The 20,459-nt window shown below is 38.5% G+C and overlaps 2 protein-coding genes across 4 annotated transcripts; both read left to right on the forward strand.

The window, feature by feature from the left end:
* The first annotated feature begins 2,994 nt into the window (after nucleotides 1–2,994).
* Nucleotides 2,995–6,474, forward strand: LOC146695414 (polymeric immunoglobulin receptor-like). Its single transcript, XM_085476721.1, has 9 exons — nucleotides 2,995–3,234; nucleotides 3,532–3,852; nucleotides 4,071–4,370; nucleotides 4,505–4,574; nucleotides 4,696–4,790; nucleotides 4,890–4,924; nucleotides 5,029–5,085; nucleotides 5,200–5,274; nucleotides 5,378–6,474. Exons 1-9 carry the CDS (start codon nucleotides 3,126–3,128, stop codon nucleotides 5,429–5,431), a joined length of 1,116 nt encoding a protein of 371 aa, XP_085332847.1. The 5' UTR covers nucleotides 2,995–3,125; the 3' UTR covers nucleotides 5,432–6,474.
* Nucleotides 6,475–8,445: 1,971 nt separating this feature from the next.
* LOC146695415 (polymeric immunoglobulin receptor-like) lies at nucleotides 8,446–12,904 on the forward strand. 3 transcript variants are annotated; one of them, XR_014923582.1, is made up of 11 exons: nucleotides 8,446–8,587; nucleotides 8,776–9,096; nucleotides 9,251–9,550; nucleotides 9,719–9,779; nucleotides 9,887–9,981; nucleotides 10,102–10,136; nucleotides 10,270–10,326; nucleotides 10,604–10,660; nucleotides 10,784–10,885; nucleotides 11,570–11,593; nucleotides 11,767–12,904. XR_014923582.1 is itself a non-coding variant. In XM_085477542.1 (10 exons), the coding sequence occupies exons 1-9, from the start codon at nucleotides 8,542–8,544 to the stop codon at nucleotides 10,847–10,849; spliced, it is 1,038 nt and encodes a 345-aa protein (XP_085333668.1). In that variant the 5' UTR covers nucleotides 8,446–8,541; the 3' UTR covers nucleotides 10,850–10,885; nucleotides 11,570–12,904. The 3 variants fall into 3 exon arrangements, 2 of the variants coding, with proteins under 2 accessions (XP_085333668.1, XP_085333669.1); XM_085477542.1 differs by having other exon boundaries at nucleotides 11,570–12,904; XM_085477543.1 differs by lacking the exon at nucleotides 11,570–11,593.
* The last annotated feature ends 7,555 nt before the right edge of the window (nucleotides 12,905–20,459 follow it).

A 20,459-nucleotide genomic window follows, 5' to 3' on the forward strand; every position in this document is an offset into this window, starting at 1 on the left:
TACATGGAGAAACCTTTGGAATGCAAGCATGCTGATCCACACAGGTATGCACACCAGAGATGGGCAGTAACGCGTTACTGTAATCTGATTACTTTTTTCAAGTAACGAGTAAAGTAAGGGATTACTATTGCAAAATCGGTAATTAGATTACCGTTACTTTCCCGTAGGAACGCTGCGTTACTGCGTTACTAAAACCGTGATTTTTTTTGCGAGAATGTCTCATGACAGTGACGTAAGCAAGTGCGACGTTGGTGACAGCAGCTGTGTGCAGATCAACAATGGATAATATATCGAGTGCGGGAGAGAGTATGAGCGTGCAGCGTTTAAAGTGTGGAAGTACTGACCTTACTTTGAGTTTGATTCCATAAAAAGTGACAAAAACATTAGCGTCCATCGTGCGTGGGAAGAAAACTTCTTTTTACAGCGAAAAAAACCCCTAAACTTCCGAGCAAGCACCGAGTAGCTACAACGTGATAGGAAACTCACAGAGACACTCGCGCGGATTCTTCAACTGACCGCAGCACACCTACACCAGGGTAACCCTCCGCCTACCCTACTCCTGCTTTACAGGTGAAAATAGAGCAAAAGGACCGGTGAGTCTTTGACTTTATTTATTTTCTGCTGTGTTTTACTTGCATCTGTTTGAAAGAGTGAGTGAAAACACAAAAAATATTTTATTTTATGTGCTGGAATGTGTAGAAAATAGGTTTAAATGTTAAACTAATTTATTCAAGTCAGAGAATGTTGCATATAATTAAATGTTTTGCTTGATGCATAAAGTTAAAAGATTAAAACTGATAAAACAAGTTAAAAAAAGAGACTTTTCCGTTTGATTACATTTTGTATGATGGATTATGTAGAAAAAGTAGAATTGGGCTGAAAGATCTATCACTTTATCACCTCTTCAGGTTGTAAATCGTGTTTTTAAAAAGTAACTAAGTAACTAAGTAACTAAGTAATTAATTACTTTTGAAAATAAGTAATCAGTAAAGTAACGGGATTACTTTTTGGGGGGAGTAATCAGTAATTAGTTACTGATTACTTTTTTCAAGTAACTTGACCAACACTGATGCACACAGGTGTACACACGGGTATTCACAGACGCGGACTACAGCTTTCTTGGCTGCTGCCTCAAAGCACATTGTGCGCTGTCTATCTTGCGTGCTGCACAATATCGTTTATTATTTAGTATCTACTGATATCTACTGCTAGCTAGTTTATTGTGATGGTGCCGTTTTTTTTTTTATTATGTTGCTCTTTGTTGTTTGCTTTCTCTTCTGTTTTTTTTCTCCATACAGGTGACCCAGGTGTTTTGTTTCTTTTTTTTTTTTTCTTTCTTCCCCCTCTTCTCACCGTCTTTTCTCCCCTTTGGTTTTCTTTCTCTCCCTCTCTTTCTTTCATTCTTTCTCCCTGTCCTATCCCCCAGTCATGTCTGTCCCGTTTGTAGCAACTGAAAATAAAATAAATTCATAATTATAATAAAGGTCAATCAAATGGACCAATATGGCAAGGCCATGATGATCCACTTGGTAAAATAAATCCGCTTGGCTTCTTTGTTGGCCTTAAGACAACAATTCTTATGGCTAAAGATCCAAACGGGACACACACAAAAAAAAAGCAAGGTTTCATCTCCATGCTAAGTTGTAAAGAAGCATGACTGTATTTGTAACAGTACGAGCAGCCCCGCGTGGACCTCCGTCAGTCTGAGACAGCGGGATCAGGCTGCGCAGGCCGCTACCAGAAACGTCACGGTAATGTTTTGGTATTGTGGGTCGTTTACGCCCAGAGCATTGTCTTGCAGGAAGGTCATGCGTATAGATTTGTTTTCTTTTCATTATGAAGGTTGGCACTCCCGCACACTATTTTATATAAAGTTTTTGATACAAACATGTTTTATTGCTTAAGTATAATTGAGGTTTTTGCAAAAGTATGAAGCTGTTTAATATGTGACTCTTAATGAGTTGTGAAATAGATGGAAGTTGCACACGGTATAGAGAAGTAAGTTTCATGTTCAGTGTGCTGTAAAAGATGTGTGTTTATTTTTGATCAATTTCAGTATTCAGAACAGGTACAGTTATCCACTTTAATTTCAACCAGATAAGAGTGTGGTTTGCCTTAAATACAGTTGAATATTGCTGTAAATTCACTGTAAACTTACAGTGGCATTTAATCGCTTAAGCAAGCAGGGATTTCATCTTTGTTATTGTGGCACCATTCCTGGGGCCCGTAACATTATAGTTTAGTATTTTATGGCTTTGGCATATATGGCTGCTACAGGTATTAACTAACTTATCTTCATTGATGATGTAACTGCTGATGGCTGATGGAAGTTGCAGAATGAATTCTGAGGAAGATGGAAACATCTGCTCATGTTCCAGTAAATGCCTGCAAACTCATTGAATAACTCTTCATCCTGCAACAAGATAACTTACTGCTAAGGCAACACAAAACTTTCTCAAGCTCCAAAAGGTTAGTCACCTGATAGATAGACATCAAAAAGGTGGTGAGCATCTATGACAGCTGGCACTGCATGCAAGGGATATGCAACAAAGTATTAAACATGACTGCATTCATGTACCTACCATTACTTTGTCCCAAGCACTGTTGTGCCCTAAAATGAGGTGGCAAGTGTTGTAATTGATATATGGTGGAACTAAAATGTATGTTAATGATTATGAATTAAAGTTCAGAATGTGCACTTTAATCACATCTGCACTGTTTGGTTTAAATTTTGACACTGAGAAGCACATTGTGGCTTTAGCAGACACTGAGTCAGAGTAACAGGAAAAGTTGTCAGAAACCACAGAAATGTCACTCACGTTACCAAAGAACTGACACCCGCTCAGAGAAGATGACCTTGCACAATGTAGAACAGTATTTAATTTGCACAATGAAACCCTTTCACTTTCCTGTTTTGACTACATTTTTATATTTTAGTTTTCTCTGTTCTATTTTCTTTTTCAATTTTCTATATGTTGCTAAGAATGATGGGTTTTGAAAAGCCACCAGCTTGACAGATGTTGGATGTATTACTGTTTACTACATACACTCTTTATTTTGTGAGCCAACTTATGTAAAATTACTGATTTACATATGAGGAAGAATAACAGAAACGGCAGTGACAGATGCATATAAGGATGAAAAAAAGGAAGTGGCACTCACACTGTTTTTTCTGTTCATTTATCGATATGGCTGTCTATGCCAGGATTATTTATATGTTGACTGGACTAACAGGTATGAGGGGGAGGCTTTTAAAGTCCTTTAGCTTGTTTATTAATTTTTATGCTGATTATAAAAGTTCCAATAACAAAAATATATTTGTAATAGCCTTGTAATTGTTTTTATTTTATTGAGTTTTTTGAAGACATTATCTAATAAGGAAAAATGAAGATTTTTAAAAGCGTCTAGCCGATCAATGGAATTATTCCACTAAAGTGCTTTATTTGTTCTGTTCATGTACAAAATATAAGCCAAAAAGAAAAAACCTTTTAAGCAAACGAAATAATGTAATACTTTATTTGTTCTCTGCAGGAGTTCACAGCATAACTACAGTCAGTAAAGTCTCAGTGAAAACTGGGAAATCTATCTCCATCCCATGTCTCTATGAGTCCCAATACAAATACCATGTGAAGTACTTGTGTGAAGGATATTATTGGAACTCCTGCAGTGATGTAGTAAAAACAAACACAGCAGACCCTTCAGGAAAATATTCAATCTCTGATGACAAAAAACAGCAAATTTTCACTGTGACTATAAACCAGCTGGCCTATGAAAACACTGACTACTGGTGTGTGGTGGAGATTAATAATGGAGCAGATTATCGAAAATATTTTAAACTGTCAGTTACCAGTGGTAAGTGCACATCTTTGTACATATTTTACATTGTTTCCAGGATTTCTTGTCACGATTTCTAACAAAAAAAAAACACAAATATGTTTTTATTTTACTAAAAAAGACTGAATGTGCTCTCATTTGTTGTTAAACGTCAATAAGAGAAGATATCTTAAGTCTGAATTACCAATGAATTTTGAAGGGTTTTTGTATGTATTGTATTTTTTGTGAACTTTAAGGGACCCCCAGTCTCCATGTGAATCATCAGAGGATTACAGGATATATTGGAGAAAGCACAACTATCAGATGTCACCACAGTTACTCTGGAGAAATGAAGTGGTGCCGGCTGGGCAGGAACTGTGTGACAGGATCATCTGGATCCATAGATGGAACAACAGTGACCACTTATATGAGCGAACCAAATGTTTTCACAGTGACAATGAGTGGACTACAGTCAGAGGACAGTGGCTGGTATTGGTGTGCTGAAGGGGACATTCAGATACCAGTATATTTAACTGTTACTGAGAAACCAATCACCAGTGAGTACAGCAAGCTATCATAAACTCCACATATATATCAATTCTATCCATTTTTAAATGTTAGTACTCTAAGAGATATTAGGATAATGATTGTCATAGTGCTCTAGTAATTATTTATGTATATTTAATTATAGCCACTGCCTCTACTGTTGCTCACGTTACTGGAAATGGAACAATTCACACATTTGAAGACAAACAAGAAAGGTTTGTTTTTCAGTTTTATGTGCAGTATTTAATGAACTGTTCTTGTAAGGGAAACTGTCAAAAATTCCTTTATGCATGTCATTGATCCTTGTTAAGCTAAACTAAATTATACATTTTGCAGAGTTCCGTTTGACCTAAAGATCCTCATCATTCCTCTGAGCCTGCTGGTCGTGGTTGTAATTGTAGCTTTTCTTATCTGGTTTATAATGAGACAAAGTAAGTGTTATTGAAATCATTGAAACATTTAAAATGCAATTAAAGTTTTGAATATTGTGCATTGTTACACGGTCAGTAACAGCAGTTATCTTTTACTAGAGCTGAGAAAAGCAGAATCAACTCCCACAGCAAAGGTAAGAGATCCCGTGTGACAGGTCTATATGCAAAGAGTTCTGTGTGACACCAGTCTGACAGCGTTAAGTCTTTCTGTAAATTACATTTTGCTCATTCTACACAGATTGATGAGGAAGTGACATACGCCAGTGTAAGAAATGTGGGAAGAAAAACAGCTGAGGTAGCCCTAACATACCACAGCTAAACATTTATATTTAAGAATATAAGTAGACATTTTTTTTTAAAGCATGTTGGAACTGTAAAGTGTTGGCTTTCTATTTTTGTTCATTCCCAGGGGTCATTTACAGAAGGTGATGGGGAAATCACATACAGTTCGGTTGTGACCATAAAGAATCAAAGTATCAAAATGGTAAATATTAAACATGATAGCAACCGCATCCTGTTTCCCACTTCCTGTGTTTCCTTCACCCCCCCCCCCCCCAACTGTCATTTTTGTTTCTGTTCTCCAACAGGGTGAAGAAAAAGGCACAGAAGTTACATACAGCACATTAGCTACTCTCCACTGAAATATTTAAATATTATAACTTGGCAACTTTTTTGTCACGTTTAACTGTTGTTTAACAAAACAGGTATTCGACAGAACATCACTTCATATTCTCTACTGTTCACTGGTTTCACCATACTTAAGCTATTGTGCAGAGGTCTGGGGCAATAACTATAAAACCAAATTACATTCACTTTTTACTCTTCAAAAGAAAGCAATTCGAATCATCCACAATGCAGGTTATAGGGAACATACAAACTCACTATTTTTGCAGTCTGAAATATTGAAAATTGACGATATAGTGAAATTCCAAACAGCACAAATTCTATTCAAAGCAAAAAATAAAGAACTGCCAGGTAATATTCAGAGTATGTTTTTTTTGAAAGAAGGAAGTTATAATTTAAGGGGTTTTTGTAACTTCAAAACAATGAAGATACGTACTACAAGAAAAGGCTTTTGTGTTTCTGTTCAAGGAGTGAAACTATGGAACAAACTGAATATGGAATTAAAGCATATGTCCATGTCCAAACATAAAACTGTTCAAAAAGAGTTATAAAAATATGATCTTCTCGATCTATAAAGAAAAGGAAAATATTTAAATTAAGTGAATGTCTCTATTTAAAAACAAACAAACAAAAAATTCATGATGTGATATTATAGTATATAGTATATCAGAAATCTGTTCACTATTTTTATTACAAATTATATCAGTAAGGAAGCTGACTAAATATTCACTGATAATTTATGGGACAGGGGTGGGATTAAATAAGTGTATACTTCTTCCCACTCCCTTTCAACATGTAAATTAATCAGAATGTTTTTTTGTATGTAATTTGTATAGTATTTTTTTTCTCTCTTATTTCTTTTCTAAATGTACTTGTATATTGTTCACATGTTGAAATAAATTACCAATCAATCAATCAATCAATCAATCAACTATATTCCTAAAGTATATTCCTGCATATTTGCAAAGGGAGTCAAAGAAGCGTTGATCTGTTTGCTCTTTTATAGAGATCAGTGACATTATTCTTGTTTTTTATTGTAATAAAGAAGCATTGCAAGCATCAACAATAATGGCTAATCCTGACTTCTATCATCTTTGTTGAATGAGAGTGGAATGATATACTATTTGGAACGATTAAGCATGCAGTCTGCCTTTACGTACATTTTTTAAACATAAATATGTGTGTAATGAGTCATTCTAAAGAGCTCACTAAATCGGTACTGCAGTGGTATTGTAATAGGACGCCACCACTGCAACAAGTCACTTTGTTAAATTTCCTAGACATTTCAGAATCAGCTGTAAGTTAGAACAGTTGTGGCCATCTTCCTGATGCAATCATGGATATTTGTTGTTTCATCCTGGACACGGTTCTGACACACACATCCTCAGCCTCTTTCCTTCCACTTAGCCTACAGTCTGAGGGTGCTATATTTGGGACTAAAACCCTCCATGCATAGGACAGAGTTAGTGGCATCTAACTTCTCCTTTGCCCAGCTTATTAACCCAGCAGGGTATTTGATGACTAGCATGGTGTAGGTATTAATAACCCAGGATTTGTTCTTTCCATTCAGCTGAGTCCTCAGGACTTGACTTACACTCTGGAGGTATTTGGTGGTTGCGGCCTTCTTAGTAACATCTTCATGGTTCCCATTTGCCTGTGAGATTCCACCGTACTCAGGCTACGTTCACACTGCAGGCCTTAATGCTCAAATTCAATTTTTTGTCTGCTTGTTCACACTACAAATAAAATTTGACAGCAAACACGCTCTAGTGTGAACCCTCAAAGCGGCCCGCATGCGCAAAAGAAGACGTCACACACAACGCGCTCTGTTTAGACCCAGAGCAAACAGTATTGTTTGACTGATGGCCCTTAATATAAAGACTTTTTTCAGACTTTACATTTTCCAATTTTGCTTTAAGTTATAAAATTATTTTGTTATTTACATATGGCCTAATAATTATCCTTATTGCTGTTTTAGAGAGGAGCGGTGCTTCAAAGGCTAGTTGCAGATTTCTGTCAGAATCAGCAGATTATACAGTACAAATAAAATCTTCACGTTTCTCCAGCGTCTTCCCAACAGTTTCACTAACATCTACACGGGATGGCTAGGAAGCGTTCACGATGTCTTCTCGGACGCTTCTCCAGCGCTTCTTCGGTGCTGATAATTGGCGTCTGTCTTGTGTCAGTGACGTAAAAGACGGATTTAATCCGACTTGACCATTCAAACAGCAGTCGCTGTCTAAAACATCAGATATGTATCGGATTCAGTACCACATACGAAAGTGGCCCAGGTCGGATTTGAAAATATTGGATTTGTACTGTTCACACTGTCATACCATGATCGGATATGTGTCACAAAGGGTCAAAAAAGTCAGATATGATGCACTTTCATCTGCAGTGTGAACGTAGCCTTAGTTATTCTCAAGGTCTGCAGTGTTGCCTTCTGGTAGTGCAGTCCCCTCAGGGCTGGACGGGGACAAAAAGTCAATATGGCCGGTGTGCCATATATCTATATATTATACATATATGTATGCATTTCATTTTGTTTGACAGTTTTTAATCAGTTTGGTACAATTGCTGTTATTTATTTCTTTGTTGCATTGCAGAACGTCAAAATTTAAAGCTACACTTTAGCTGTTAGCAGTGGCTCATGGTTAAAGTAGCCAATTATTTAACCCAAATCCTTGAATCTCTCATATCCTATTTATGTTCCTCCATCTATACTCTATAATTTTACTTTGTCTCTTCCTCACTTATCTACAGCTGGTGCTCCACCAGTAGCCTCCTGAGACTGTGAGGCCTGGTTACGAGTTGTTACTGGTACTAAAGCCCCACAGCTAACAAGTCGGTAAATTTGACACACTATTACTAGCTTGCTTTTTGTTGTTTTCTCTCAGTTTTCAAGCTCCACCTTTTCACCACTTCTTCCAAACTAAAGTTTTCCTACAACGTGCATAAGCGCACAGTGAAGATAGGGGAGGGGCTGGTCCTTTGTCAGCTCACTTTCGTGTGTTTTACATAGGAGGAAGAGTGATTGCAACTGCAGTGGAGTTGAAAAATAGGAAGTGTTGCACTTGGAGTTTTCAAGTGCAACAGTTCATACGATTTTGTCTGCTCACTTATCAATATGGCTCTCTGTCTCAGGATTATTTATATCATCACTGGACTAACAGGTATGTGGCAGGGGCTTTTAAAAATTGCTTAGCATCTCTGTTGATTTTCAATTTCCAATAGTATTAATTTGTAATTTGTAATAACTTACCAAAAGAGATTTTATTTTATTAGCAAAACATTTAATTCTGAAAACATGTACATAATCAACAGAACTATTCTATTAAAATGTGCATTTGTTTCTTTGCAGGAGTTCACAGCATAACTACAGTCAGTAAAGTATCAGTGAAAACTGGGAAATCTATCTCCATCCCATGTCTCTATGAGTCCAAATACAGAAACCATGTGAAGTACTTTTGTGAAGGAGCTAAATGGAGATCCTGCAACGATGTAGTAAAAACAAACACAGCAGACCCTTCAGGAAAATATTCAATCTCTGATGATAAAAACCAATTTTTTTTTACTGTAACTATAAACAATCTGACAAATGAAAACACTGATTACTGGTGTGTGGTGGAGATTAATAATGGACCGGATTATGGAGAGCATTTTCAACTGTCAGTTACCAGTGGTGAGGTTCCATCTTTGTTAACATTTTAAAGTGGTTGTTATTAAAAGTTAATAGAAATAGACGTGAAATCTAAATTGCCAATGGTTTTTCAAATCTGTATTTTTGTCCTTCTATCCACTCATTACTTTATTTATTTTAATGTTTGTCCTTGAAGGGACCCCCAGTCTCTATGTGGATCATCAGATGATTACGGGATACATTGGAGAAAGCACAACTATCAGATGTCACCACAGTAACTCTGGAGAAATGAAGTGGTGCAGGCTGGGCAGGAACTGTGTGACAGGATCATCTGGATCCATAGATGGAACAACAGTGACCACTTATATGAGCGAACCAAATGTTTTCACAGTGACAATGAGTGGACTACAGTCAGAGGACAGTGGCTGGTATTGGTGTGCTAAAGGGGACATTCAGATACCAGTATATTTAACTGTTACTGAGAAACCAATCACCAGTGAGTACTGCAAGTAATTATGAACTTGACATGTGCACAAGAGATATTAGCACAATCATTGTTACGTGTATGAAATCCATCCATTTATAAATTTTAGTACTCTCAGAGATATTAGGACAATCATTGTTACAGTACTCTAGTACTGACTGTTGTTTTGTTGAATTATAGCTACTGCTCATACTTTTACTGGAGATAGAACAATTACCACATTTAAAAATGGACAACAAAGGTCAGATATCTTTTGTATTTGCAGTAGATTTAGCGACAAAACTGTTATTTTGACTAAAAACCTTTTATGCTAAACTTAATTATGTGTTCTCAAACTGCATGTTGCAGAGCTTCATTTGACCTCAAGATCCTCATCATCCCTCTGAGTGTGTTGATCTTTATTGTAATTGTGGTGTTGTTCATCTGGTTGATACTGAGAAACAGTAAGTCTTGTTAAACTTTGATTTAAATCCAAACAGTATTTACTTGAATTTATGCATTATTGTTGGCTATTTTGCATTGTTAACACAGAGTCTGTAACAGGTGCTTTGTTTTTTCTCTAGAGCAGAGAAAAGCAGACTCATCAGCCACAGCAATGGTGAGTTATATTGATTTATTTCTCTGTGAGCTTGGTACATGATTCTACAAGAATAGCTAAATTAATTGATAGGGAAAACTTTTATAAGTACAGTTTTGCAGATGTTCTAATTATTTTCTGTTTTCCAATGCAGGCCGGAGTGGAGGTAGCATACGCTGAAGTTAGACCCAAGAAAAAACACTTAGGCAAGGTAAACAACAGCTGTCCTATCAAGAAATCAAGTCTAGGATTTTCAGTGAATATACTGACATTGGAAAGTAAAATGTCTAATTGATCAAATTAATCTTCCAGTATTGTCTTCATGCATGCTCAATCATCCATAGAACGAAATCCAAAAAGTTAATCTGTTCTACGTCCAGAAGAACAGATTCAACTCTCCTTTAAAGCTCTGTATGGAAAGAGTTTGGAGTAACCAGGCTGACACCTTTCAGTCTTTCTCTAAATTACATTTTGTTTATCCTACACAGGTGGACCAGGAAGTAATATACACCAATGTGGGAAACATTAGAAGAAAATCACCCGAGGTAACCCTAACATACTACAACTATACATTTGTATTTGAGTATAAGCAGACTTTAACTTTTTTTTTCTTAAAGAATGACACGACTGTAAAGTGTTCTGTTTCCACTCCTTTTGTTTTCCCCCAGATGTCACTTCCTGAAAGTGATGGGGAAGTCATGTACAGTTCAGTTGTTACCCCCAGGGATCAATAAAGTATTCTGATTCTGATTAGAAGAAAATCACCCGAGGTAACCCTAACATGTGTCTGTGAAGGTTCTCAGTCATCCAGGTCATCGTAGTCAAAGGAGCTTGCAAAGAAAAGCGTCTGGACTTCTTTAAGTTGCTTGAAGACGTTTCACCTCTCATCCGAGAAGCTTCTTCAGTTCTAAGGTCAAATGGTGGAGAGTCCATCTATGTCCACTGTGAGCGATCATCTGTGAACAGAGGCGGGGGTTTACGACACCAACTCTCTGCCATCTATAATCCAGTTTTGAGATCCCTTCCCAGACGCCTTAACGCCCACTCACACCCTGGGCCATCTGACCTCAGGAATTCGCATGATAAGGTGGGGCCAGGTTTCACAATGAACACACCCGAAACTCTGGCTGATTGGAACCCACACCCAGTTTCACACCTTGGCTCAGGCGATTAGAGGATCATCAGGGGGTTCTTTTGTCCCTCTGTGGGGGGTTACTCCCACTGAAACTCTCCACCATTTGACCTTAGAACTGAAGAAGCTTCTCGGATGAGAGGTGAAACGTCTTCAAGTAACTTAAAGAAGTCCAGACGCTTTTCTTTGCAAGCTCCTTTGACTAACCCTAACATACTACAACTATACATTTGTATTTGAGTATAAGCAGACTTTAACTTTTTTTTCTTAAAGAATGACACGACTGTAAAGTGTTCTGTTTCCACTCCTTTTGTTTGTTCAGTTGTTACCATAAAGAAACAAGAGGGTAAATATTAAAAGACCTGAAACCAACACACACGATTTCTCACATACTGTTTCTCTCTTTTCAAATAATTTAGCTCATTATCCTCATAAGACATGATTCGCTTTAAATTTGGTCACCTTGGTCTTTGCTTTTTCTTTCTAATCGTCATATTTGTTTCTGTTCTCTGTTCTCAGGGTGAGGCAAAAGACACAGAAGTTACATGCAGCACATTAGCCAATCACTACTGAAATCTTTAAATATTAGAACTTTTGGCCTTTCTGTCTCTTTATATCTACCTTTTACCGGTGTTTTTGCAGGATACAGTGTTTTTTTTTTTTTACTGTCAGCAGATCAGTCACCTAGCCATGCAGTATGGCTACAGATTTGCATTCTCCAAAGAGCTCACTGAACTGGTCCAGTAATGGTATAGTAATAGGATGGGACTGTTGCAACAAGTCAGTTTGTGAAATTTATTCCACAATCAACTCTAAGTTATGTTATTGCAACCTGGAAACATTTTGGAACCACAGAATCTCAACAATGTATTGGCAGTACATGTAAAGTTACAGAGCAAGATTGCTGAGAACTGAGGCGTATAGGGTGTCTTGTCTTGTCACTTCCTGTTTTGCTTTGTATAACCTGTTCCTTTGTGTGTGTGTGTGTGTGTGTGTGTGTGTGTGTGTGTGTGTGTGTGTGTGTGTTGTGTATGTTGTGTGTTTAGATTTATGGAGATTGTTTCCTGCTATTCAGTTAGTTTTCTGTCTGCTATAAACACACTCTTAAACCTTGTTGAAAGAACATCCCAGAAGAGTCGAAGCTCTTATAGTTGCTTAACTGTCAATTTTGTTTCTCAACAGGGTGAAGGAAAAGGCACAGAAGTTACATATAGCACATTAGCTACTCTCCACTGAAATATTTAAATGTTATAACCTTTTGCATTTTGTGTACCTGTATTACTGGAGTCTTTGTCAGACAAGTGCTGCAATGTGTTATCTGCTCTCATCAGCTTGTTATATGATTTTTTGTTTTTAACTGCTGTTTAAGAACTATATTCCTGCATATTTGCAAAGTGAGTCAAAGAAGTGTTGATCTGTTTGCTCTTTTATCAAGATCGTTGACATTAATCTTGTTTTTTTGTTATTTTTTGTAATAAAGAAGCATTGCAAGCATCAACAATAATGGGTAATCCTGACCTCTATCATCAGGTTGTGTGAGAACTCTCAGTGTATATCAAACATTTTGTCTTTGTTGAATGAGAGTGGAATTATATACTATTTGGAAAGATTAAGCATGCAGTCTGCCTTTATGTAAAATTTTTTAAACATAAATATGTGTGTAATGAGTCATTCTAAAGACCTCACTAAATTGGTACTGCATCTTTGTTTCATCCTGGACACGATTCTGACACACACTAATCCTCAGCCTCCTTCCTTCCACTTAGCCTACAGTCTCAGGGTGCTACATCTTGGACTAAAACCCTCCGTGCATAGGACAGAGTCAGTGGCATCTAACTTCTCCTTTGGCCAGCTTATTAACCCAGCAGGCTATTTGATGACTGGCAGGGTGCAGGTGTTGATAGCCCAGGATTTTGTTCTTCCCATTCAGCTGAGTCCTCAAGACTTGCCTTACCCTCTGGAGGTATTTGGTGGTTGTGGCTTTCCTAGTAACTTCTTCATGGTTCCCATTTGCCTGTGAGATTCCACCTAGCTAACCTCAATGTCTGCAATGTTCCCTTCTGGAAGTGCAGTCCCCTCAGTTTGTTACCGTATGACTCAGGGCTGGACGGGGACAAAAATTCAATATGGCTAGTGGGCCATATATCTACATATTAGATTAGATTAGATTAGATGAAACTTTATTAATCCCTCGGGTGGGTTCCTCTGGGAAATCCAGTAGCAAAGCACCGAAAGAAGTTGCATGTTACAGATACATTAAGGGGAATGAGAGTAAGGATATAAGCATAAATACACCATATATACACATATATAGATACGGAAAATACAATATGGATATATAGGATTGCTCATTTGAGTAAGTATATTGCACAGTGATTATTGCACAGTCAAATATAAGAAAAAAGACAAAACAAAAAACAAATATTGCAAATATTGCACAGTGTAGAAAAGCACCTACAACTCAGTTGTTCCCGCCCTCCCATGTCCCCCTGTTTCTCCTCCCTCTCCCCTCCAGTGAGGAGTTAAACAGTCTGATGGCGTGTGGGACAAAGGAGTTTTTAAGTCTGTTGGTTTTTGACTTTGGGAGAAGATACATATATCTATCCATTTCATTTTGTTTGACAGGTTTTAATCAGGTTGGTACAGTTGCTGTTATTTATTTCTTAGTTGCATTGCAGCATGTGACAATTAAAAATTACACTTTAGCTGTTAGCAGTGGCTCATGCTCAAAGTAGCCATTCATTTAACCCAAATCCTTGAATCTCTCATATCCTATTTATGTTCCTCCATCTATACTCTTACTCTTTTATTTCATCTTCCTTCATCTCTTTCTCACTTCTCTACAGCTGGTGCTCCAGCAGCAGCCTTCTGTGACTGTTGTGGTCGCAAATTTTGAAGCCATCATGATAACCTTATCTTCACCAGCGATTTGGAGGTCCAGCTTTTTTTTTTTTTTTTTTTTTTAGATCCAATTGAAATCAATGCATTGAAAATGATTCTGTGGGAAAAGAGTAGTATTCTTGGAACAGTTTAATACACTGCATCATATGAACAGGAGGAAAAATACATACAAACATTTTACCTGAGAATTAAATAGCAGAAAGCAAGCAAAGCAAAACCCCAGGGTGTACAGGTTTAAGCGCATGCAGATTGGGACCAACCCCACCAGACAGATAGCAGTAAAAAAAGCTCAGAGGGTTTTCCCAGGTCCTCTTTTAAAGGTGCCAGTAGTCCCACCTCCTGCTGCTGAGTAAGTTTCCCATGCAGCCAAAAACAGTAGGTGCAGGGTCAAGTATGGGCCAGGGCCATTTCCCAGAGGGGCACCCTTAGGCTACGTTCACACTGCAGGTCTTAATGCTCAATTCCGATTTTTTGATCAAATCCGATTTTTTTTGTCTGCTCGTTCACACTACAAATAAAATGCGACAGCAAACGCGCTCTAGTGTGAACGCTCAGAGCGGCCCGCATGCGCAAAAGAAGACGTCACACACAACGCGCTCTGTTTAGACCCAGAGCAAACAATATTGTTTGACTGATGGCCCTTAATATAAAGACTTCGGACTTTACGTTTCCCAATTTTTGCTTTAAGTTATTTTGTTATTTACATAATAATGTAAATAACCTAATAATTATCCTTATTGCTGTTTTAGAGAGGAGCGGTGCTTCAAAGGATAGCTGCAGATTTCTGTCAGAATCTGCAGATTATGTACAAATAAAATGTTAACGTTTCTCCAACGTTGTCTTCCCAGCAGTTTCACCGGATGGCTAGGAAGCGTTCGCGATGTCGTCTCGGTCGCTGATAATTGGCGTCTGTCTTGTGTCGGTGACGTCAAAGACGGATTTAATGCGACATGACCATTCACACAGCAGTCGCTTTCTGAAACATCGGATATGTACCACATACGAAAGTGACCCAGATCGGATTTGAAAATATCGGATTTGTGCCGTTCACACTGTCATACCATGATCGGATATGGGTCGCATAGGGTCAAAAAAATCGGATTTGATGCGCTTTCGCCTGCAGTGTGAACATAGCCCAAGTTTAACCATTTGCTTTGTCTTCTGACAGTAGGTCAAAACATAGTGTGGTGGCAGATTTCTTTTCTCATGTATTAATCACATATTTCAACTATATCACTTTAGTATAGTAAGAGTACTCCTGTCACCAGTTTGTTTGCATGTGGAATGTGATCATAAGTGGGGCCCAAGTTTTATTGCACCTTCACAGCAGACTCATTTTCCTCTTGAGGACTCTGGACATCCTGTTGCAGATGAGGTGACGGTTGGTCGGAGCTTTTCTTACACTGAACAGTTAAGGATCTGCTAATAATTGATCTGCTGTGGAATGTTCTTTGTTTAAGAGTGTCTGTGTCTGCGTATATAAGATGTAAGGGCGGTGTTAGGTATTTTAGTACCATGGTAGCATTTACTGGATATTGTTTTATAGTGACATTATACAGGAAAACTCTGTCATTCAATAAGGCCCCTTTGTTTTAGTTATTTTTCTCTTTGACCCAAGAATTGATGTGTGAGAATCACAGGCTGGTACAAGGTTGAAATACCACAGAGATCACTCCCTCAGCTACATTAGTTTCTTAATCTCTTAGGAGACGCCTGTTGAAGGCCAGATGGTTTGTTTCAGAATTCACTAATGAAAGAACTCTTTATTTTGTGCCTTGAAAATATGTCGCTGAGATAATCACAATTGTAGCTGAACTGATAAACTACACAAAGGATGCTTCTTCACCCAAGGGCAGGAAGACGCTCCCTTATCTTGGTCTGTACTGGTTTAAACTGATAATCTGCTGTCTCATGAATTTTACCCTCTATATAAACTGTTGTACTTGTGAATAAAGTTGAGTCAATTTGGGAAGACAACCTGAAGCAGTCTCTGTTTTCTTGTTCTCCCAAGCTGCTCCCGAGCTCGTACTAACACGCTGAATGGCATGCTTGAATGTTGCTTGAGAATATATTTGACTGTGTTACAGACTAAGGGACATTCTCTGCTGATAGGTGAAGGTACATTCTCTGCTGATAGACGTCCACGCCTCGGAGGAAGTCGATCCACCACAGTAAAATGTGTGGCTGTTGCTGGAATACCTGTCAGTATGCTGGGGACATCTGGGACAAGAGGAGGTAGAGGCATAATGACTGCATTAATTTGCCTTACGTCTTGTGTGAAACGCCATACGCCAGGTTTGTTAGGCTTTGGCACAGGATTGACAGGAGTGTTATATGGAGATACTGTGGGCTTTATTACTCCAGCTGTCAATAAATCTCCTATGATGATGTCTAAGGCTGCGGCTTTTTCAGCGGAAATGGGATATTGCTTGACATATACTGGCTTGTTGTTTTTCAGCTGAGCATGATAAGGTGTACAGTCAATAAATCCTACATCATTCTCACCTCTTGACCATAATGTCATGTTCTGATATTCAGCTGGCAATGTGACAGCAGAGATAGTACAGTGTATGGGGTAGGTTAGATCTATGTGTCGACATGGTGCAGTAATGTCATAACCTATGTCTGAGTTATGTGACAAAACCACTGTTTTATCTTCACTGGTGTGAGCAGTTATCATGTTGTTAAACAGTGTGAGAGAAACAAAAGTGTGGCTCCCAGATGTGGGATTACCTGGTAGTGGTATTTGTACACGTTTTTGGCACAGTGTGTGACGTGGAATACCGGACAAAAGGATGTTGAGTTCATTGTCTGCTGAGGCGTCCAGCTGACACAGAGGCTGTTCCTTCTCCATGGTGTCGGTGCAAAGGGCAGAGAAAACATAGCTGTTATCAGTATCTGCAAACATTTCACCCTTTGTGTTAAATGAAATACACAAGTTCATTTTTGCCATTAAATCTCTGCCTAATAGATTCACAGGCGAGTTTGGAATAATTATGAATGGATGATATGTAATTTCATCTGGTTTTGGGCCCCAGCGTGTTTTTAGAGAATGTGTTTTGGGGCATTGCACTAGAGTTCCGTTTATTCCCATGGTGTTGATGTACACACAGGAAACAGGCCCACTATAGAATTTTCCAGACAGTGAACTTTTAGTGGCTCCACTGTCAACTAAAAAAGAATAAATCTTTTCACCTATTTCTATATCTAACATGGGCAAGCTTTCTGTGTTACGGGACAATTGCAAATGCAGCATCGTGTGTAGTGCTTCACACTGTCCCTCATCCTCACCTGGGCCTCCCTATTGTCGGTCCAGCCTTTCGTTATCATATGGGTGGGGATTAAAATGTGGATTATAAGGTTGCTGCCGAAGTGCAAAGGGGCCATTATTTTGATGTGATTCCTGTCTGCGTTGCCAGTTAACTTGTCTGGAAGAGCTCTGCTGACGCCTAGTGGCAGGAGCTGGTCCTGTGTTTTGTGGTTGAGACCCACGTGCTGCTGATTTGCATTCCCTCCTCCAGTGCCCTATTTTTCCACAGTAAAAACATACGTCTCCACTCCTATCTCTCCTTCTGAGATCTCCCTGCTGCGCTTGTTGAGGGGGCGGGGCCCCTGCATACATCATTTTCTCACTTTCCTCTGAGCCTTCAACATCAAAATTTAACATCATTCTAACATTTTTAGCCTTCGTGCTGTTGGGAAAAAGATCTGCACTGGCTTTCGTTTTGACAAGTGTGATAAAGTTCTTTATCTTCATGTCATAGAGATTATCAGTGGCAGTCAGCTTCAATAGTTGTGAACATTCTGGATGAATATTGTTTAAGAATGTTGTTATGAAAATCTGATCATTTCCACCTTCAGGCATGCATGCCTCATTAGTCCAGCAGTGCATGAAACGTTTCATAAACACTAGAATAAATTCATCTGGCTTTTGCTTGCACATGGTTACTGCATTTAAATCGATTTTATCTCTAGACATTGTGAGCAGAAATTTCTTTAGATTTTGAAAAAAGGCTGTGATTTTGTCATCGTTTATCCACAAAAACGAGGTGGTGTTGGCTGCTTGGTCATTTTTAGGGTCTAGTTCCTCTACTTCTTCAATAAGCTGAGATTCAGTCACACCTGGGATTCGTTGACATAATATATATCTATAATCAGGCCCACCCAAGTGGTGGTCCGCTATTTGTGATTTTATATTTTATTTTTTTCGGTTTTACAGTTAATTTTGATTTTTTATCGGACCCGTCTAAGGTCTTTGAATTATTCTGACCCATGGTCAGTGATTTCCAGAGGGGTTTAGACGCTTGAAGGATTTAAGTTAGTTTTATTTTGCTGTGGCACACCTGAGGTTACTTGATGTTTTGCTAGCAATTTTATCTTTTTAGTGAGCAACTTCTCACTTTTTAACGAGCAACTTCTCGTTTTATGACCACAGGCAACTTCCTGTGTCCTTTCTGCTTTAATTTACAAAACAACAGGCAACTTCCTGTGTCCTTTCTGCTTTAATTTACAAAACAACAGGCAACTTCCTGTGTTTCTATGTGGGCCACTAAAGAAGGCTCCTCAGTGTATCCCACTTGTTACTATGTGGGCCACTGAAGAAGGCCTCGTCAGTGTATCCCGTTTCTATGTGGATCACTGAGAAAGGCATAACACAGTCTTATAAAATAAAAGACACGTGCCTACCTTCGTCAGGATCCCACTTCTGACACCAAAATTGAAGGAAACGGTTTCCAGGGCCTAATCCGTGGATCGACTTCCTCCGAGGCGTGGACGTCTATCAGCAGAGAATGTACCTTCACCTATCAGCAGAGAATGTCCCTTAGTCTGTAACACAGTCAAATATATTCTCAAGCAACATTCAAGCATGCCATTCAGCGTGTTAGTACGAGCTCGGGAGCAGCTTGGGAGAACAAGAAAACAGAGACTGCTTCAGGTTGTCTTCCCAAATTGACTCAACTTTATTCACAAGTACAACAGTTTATATAGAGGGTAAAATTCATGAGACAGCAGATTATCAGTTTAAACCAGTACAGACCAAGATAAGGGAGCGTCTTCCTGCCCTTGGGTGAAGAAGCATCCTTTGTGTAGTTTATCAGTTCAGCTACAATTGTGATTATCTCAGCGACATATTTTCAAGGCACAAAATAAAGAGTTCTTTCATTAGTGAATTCTGAAACAAACCATCTGGCCTTCAACAGGCGTCTCCTAAGAGATTAAGAAACTAATGTAGCTGAGGGAGTGATCTCTGTGGTATTTCAACCTTGTACCAGCCTGTGATTCTCACACATCAATTCTTGGGTCAAAGAGAAAAATAACTAAAACAAAGGGGCCTTATTGAATGACAGAGTTTTCCTGTATAATGTCACTATAAAACAATATCCAGTAAATGCTACCATGGTACTAAAATACCTAACAGGCGGTGGCCACAATTCAGAGATGGTCCTGGTGTTTCACTGGGATGTTCTCTCCACACTGCAATGTGTTTATTAAACCCAATTCAAATCAAGCTCACTGGTTGTGTTGCAGGTTATTGTTAAATTTTCCACAACAATAGTCAAAGGTCACACATTAGTACAGCAAATAGCATAGTTTCTTGTGATAATCTTACGATATACATGTGTATAATACTTCACCTAACTACATCAAATATATGGGTTAAATGCTTTATATAGTGATAAACACTCCAGTGTGGGTTAATATATATTGTGTGTTCGTGTGTGTGTGTACTTGATCACATAATCTTTACAGTGATTTCATGATGTTGTTTTCAGTATCTCTGTTACCATGTTACTATTTTCTAAGAGACATATTTTTGAATGTGCTGCATGAAAAACGTTTATTGTGCGTGGGTGCGTGTCAAGGAAAAACATCTCGTGCCTAAGACTCTACATACAAAGTTACAGTATATGTTCAATGCAGATATATAGTGTATATAGGTATACATGTCATACAAAAATCCACCACATTATGAGACCTGGTTACGAGGTGTTACTGGTACTACTGTTCACCATGCGGTAACAGCCCCACAGCTAACAAGTCAGTAAATTTGACACACTATTATTAGCTTACTTTTTGTTGTTTTCTCTCAGTTTTCAAGCTCCACCTTTTCGCCACTTCTTCCAAACTAAAGTTTTCCTACAACGTGCATAAGCGCACAGTGAAGATAGGGGAGGGGCTGGTCCTTTGTCAGCTCACTTTTGTGAAGTGTTTTACATAGGAGTGTTACGCCCCACTTAATGAACGGAGTGTCGACTGGAGTGAGGGGTAACACAAAGTGAAAGGGAACACATGAACTACTGGAGAAAGAG

Source organism: Copadichromis virginalis, linkage group LG13 (genome assembly GCF_057382275.1).
Source record: "Copadichromis virginalis isolate Kocher_CV1m ecotype Utaka linkage group LG13, C_Virginalis_male_GT1.1, whole genome shotgun sequence".
Taxonomy (NCBI): Eukaryota; Metazoa; Chordata; class Actinopteri; order Cichliformes; family Cichlidae; genus Copadichromis; species Copadichromis virginalis.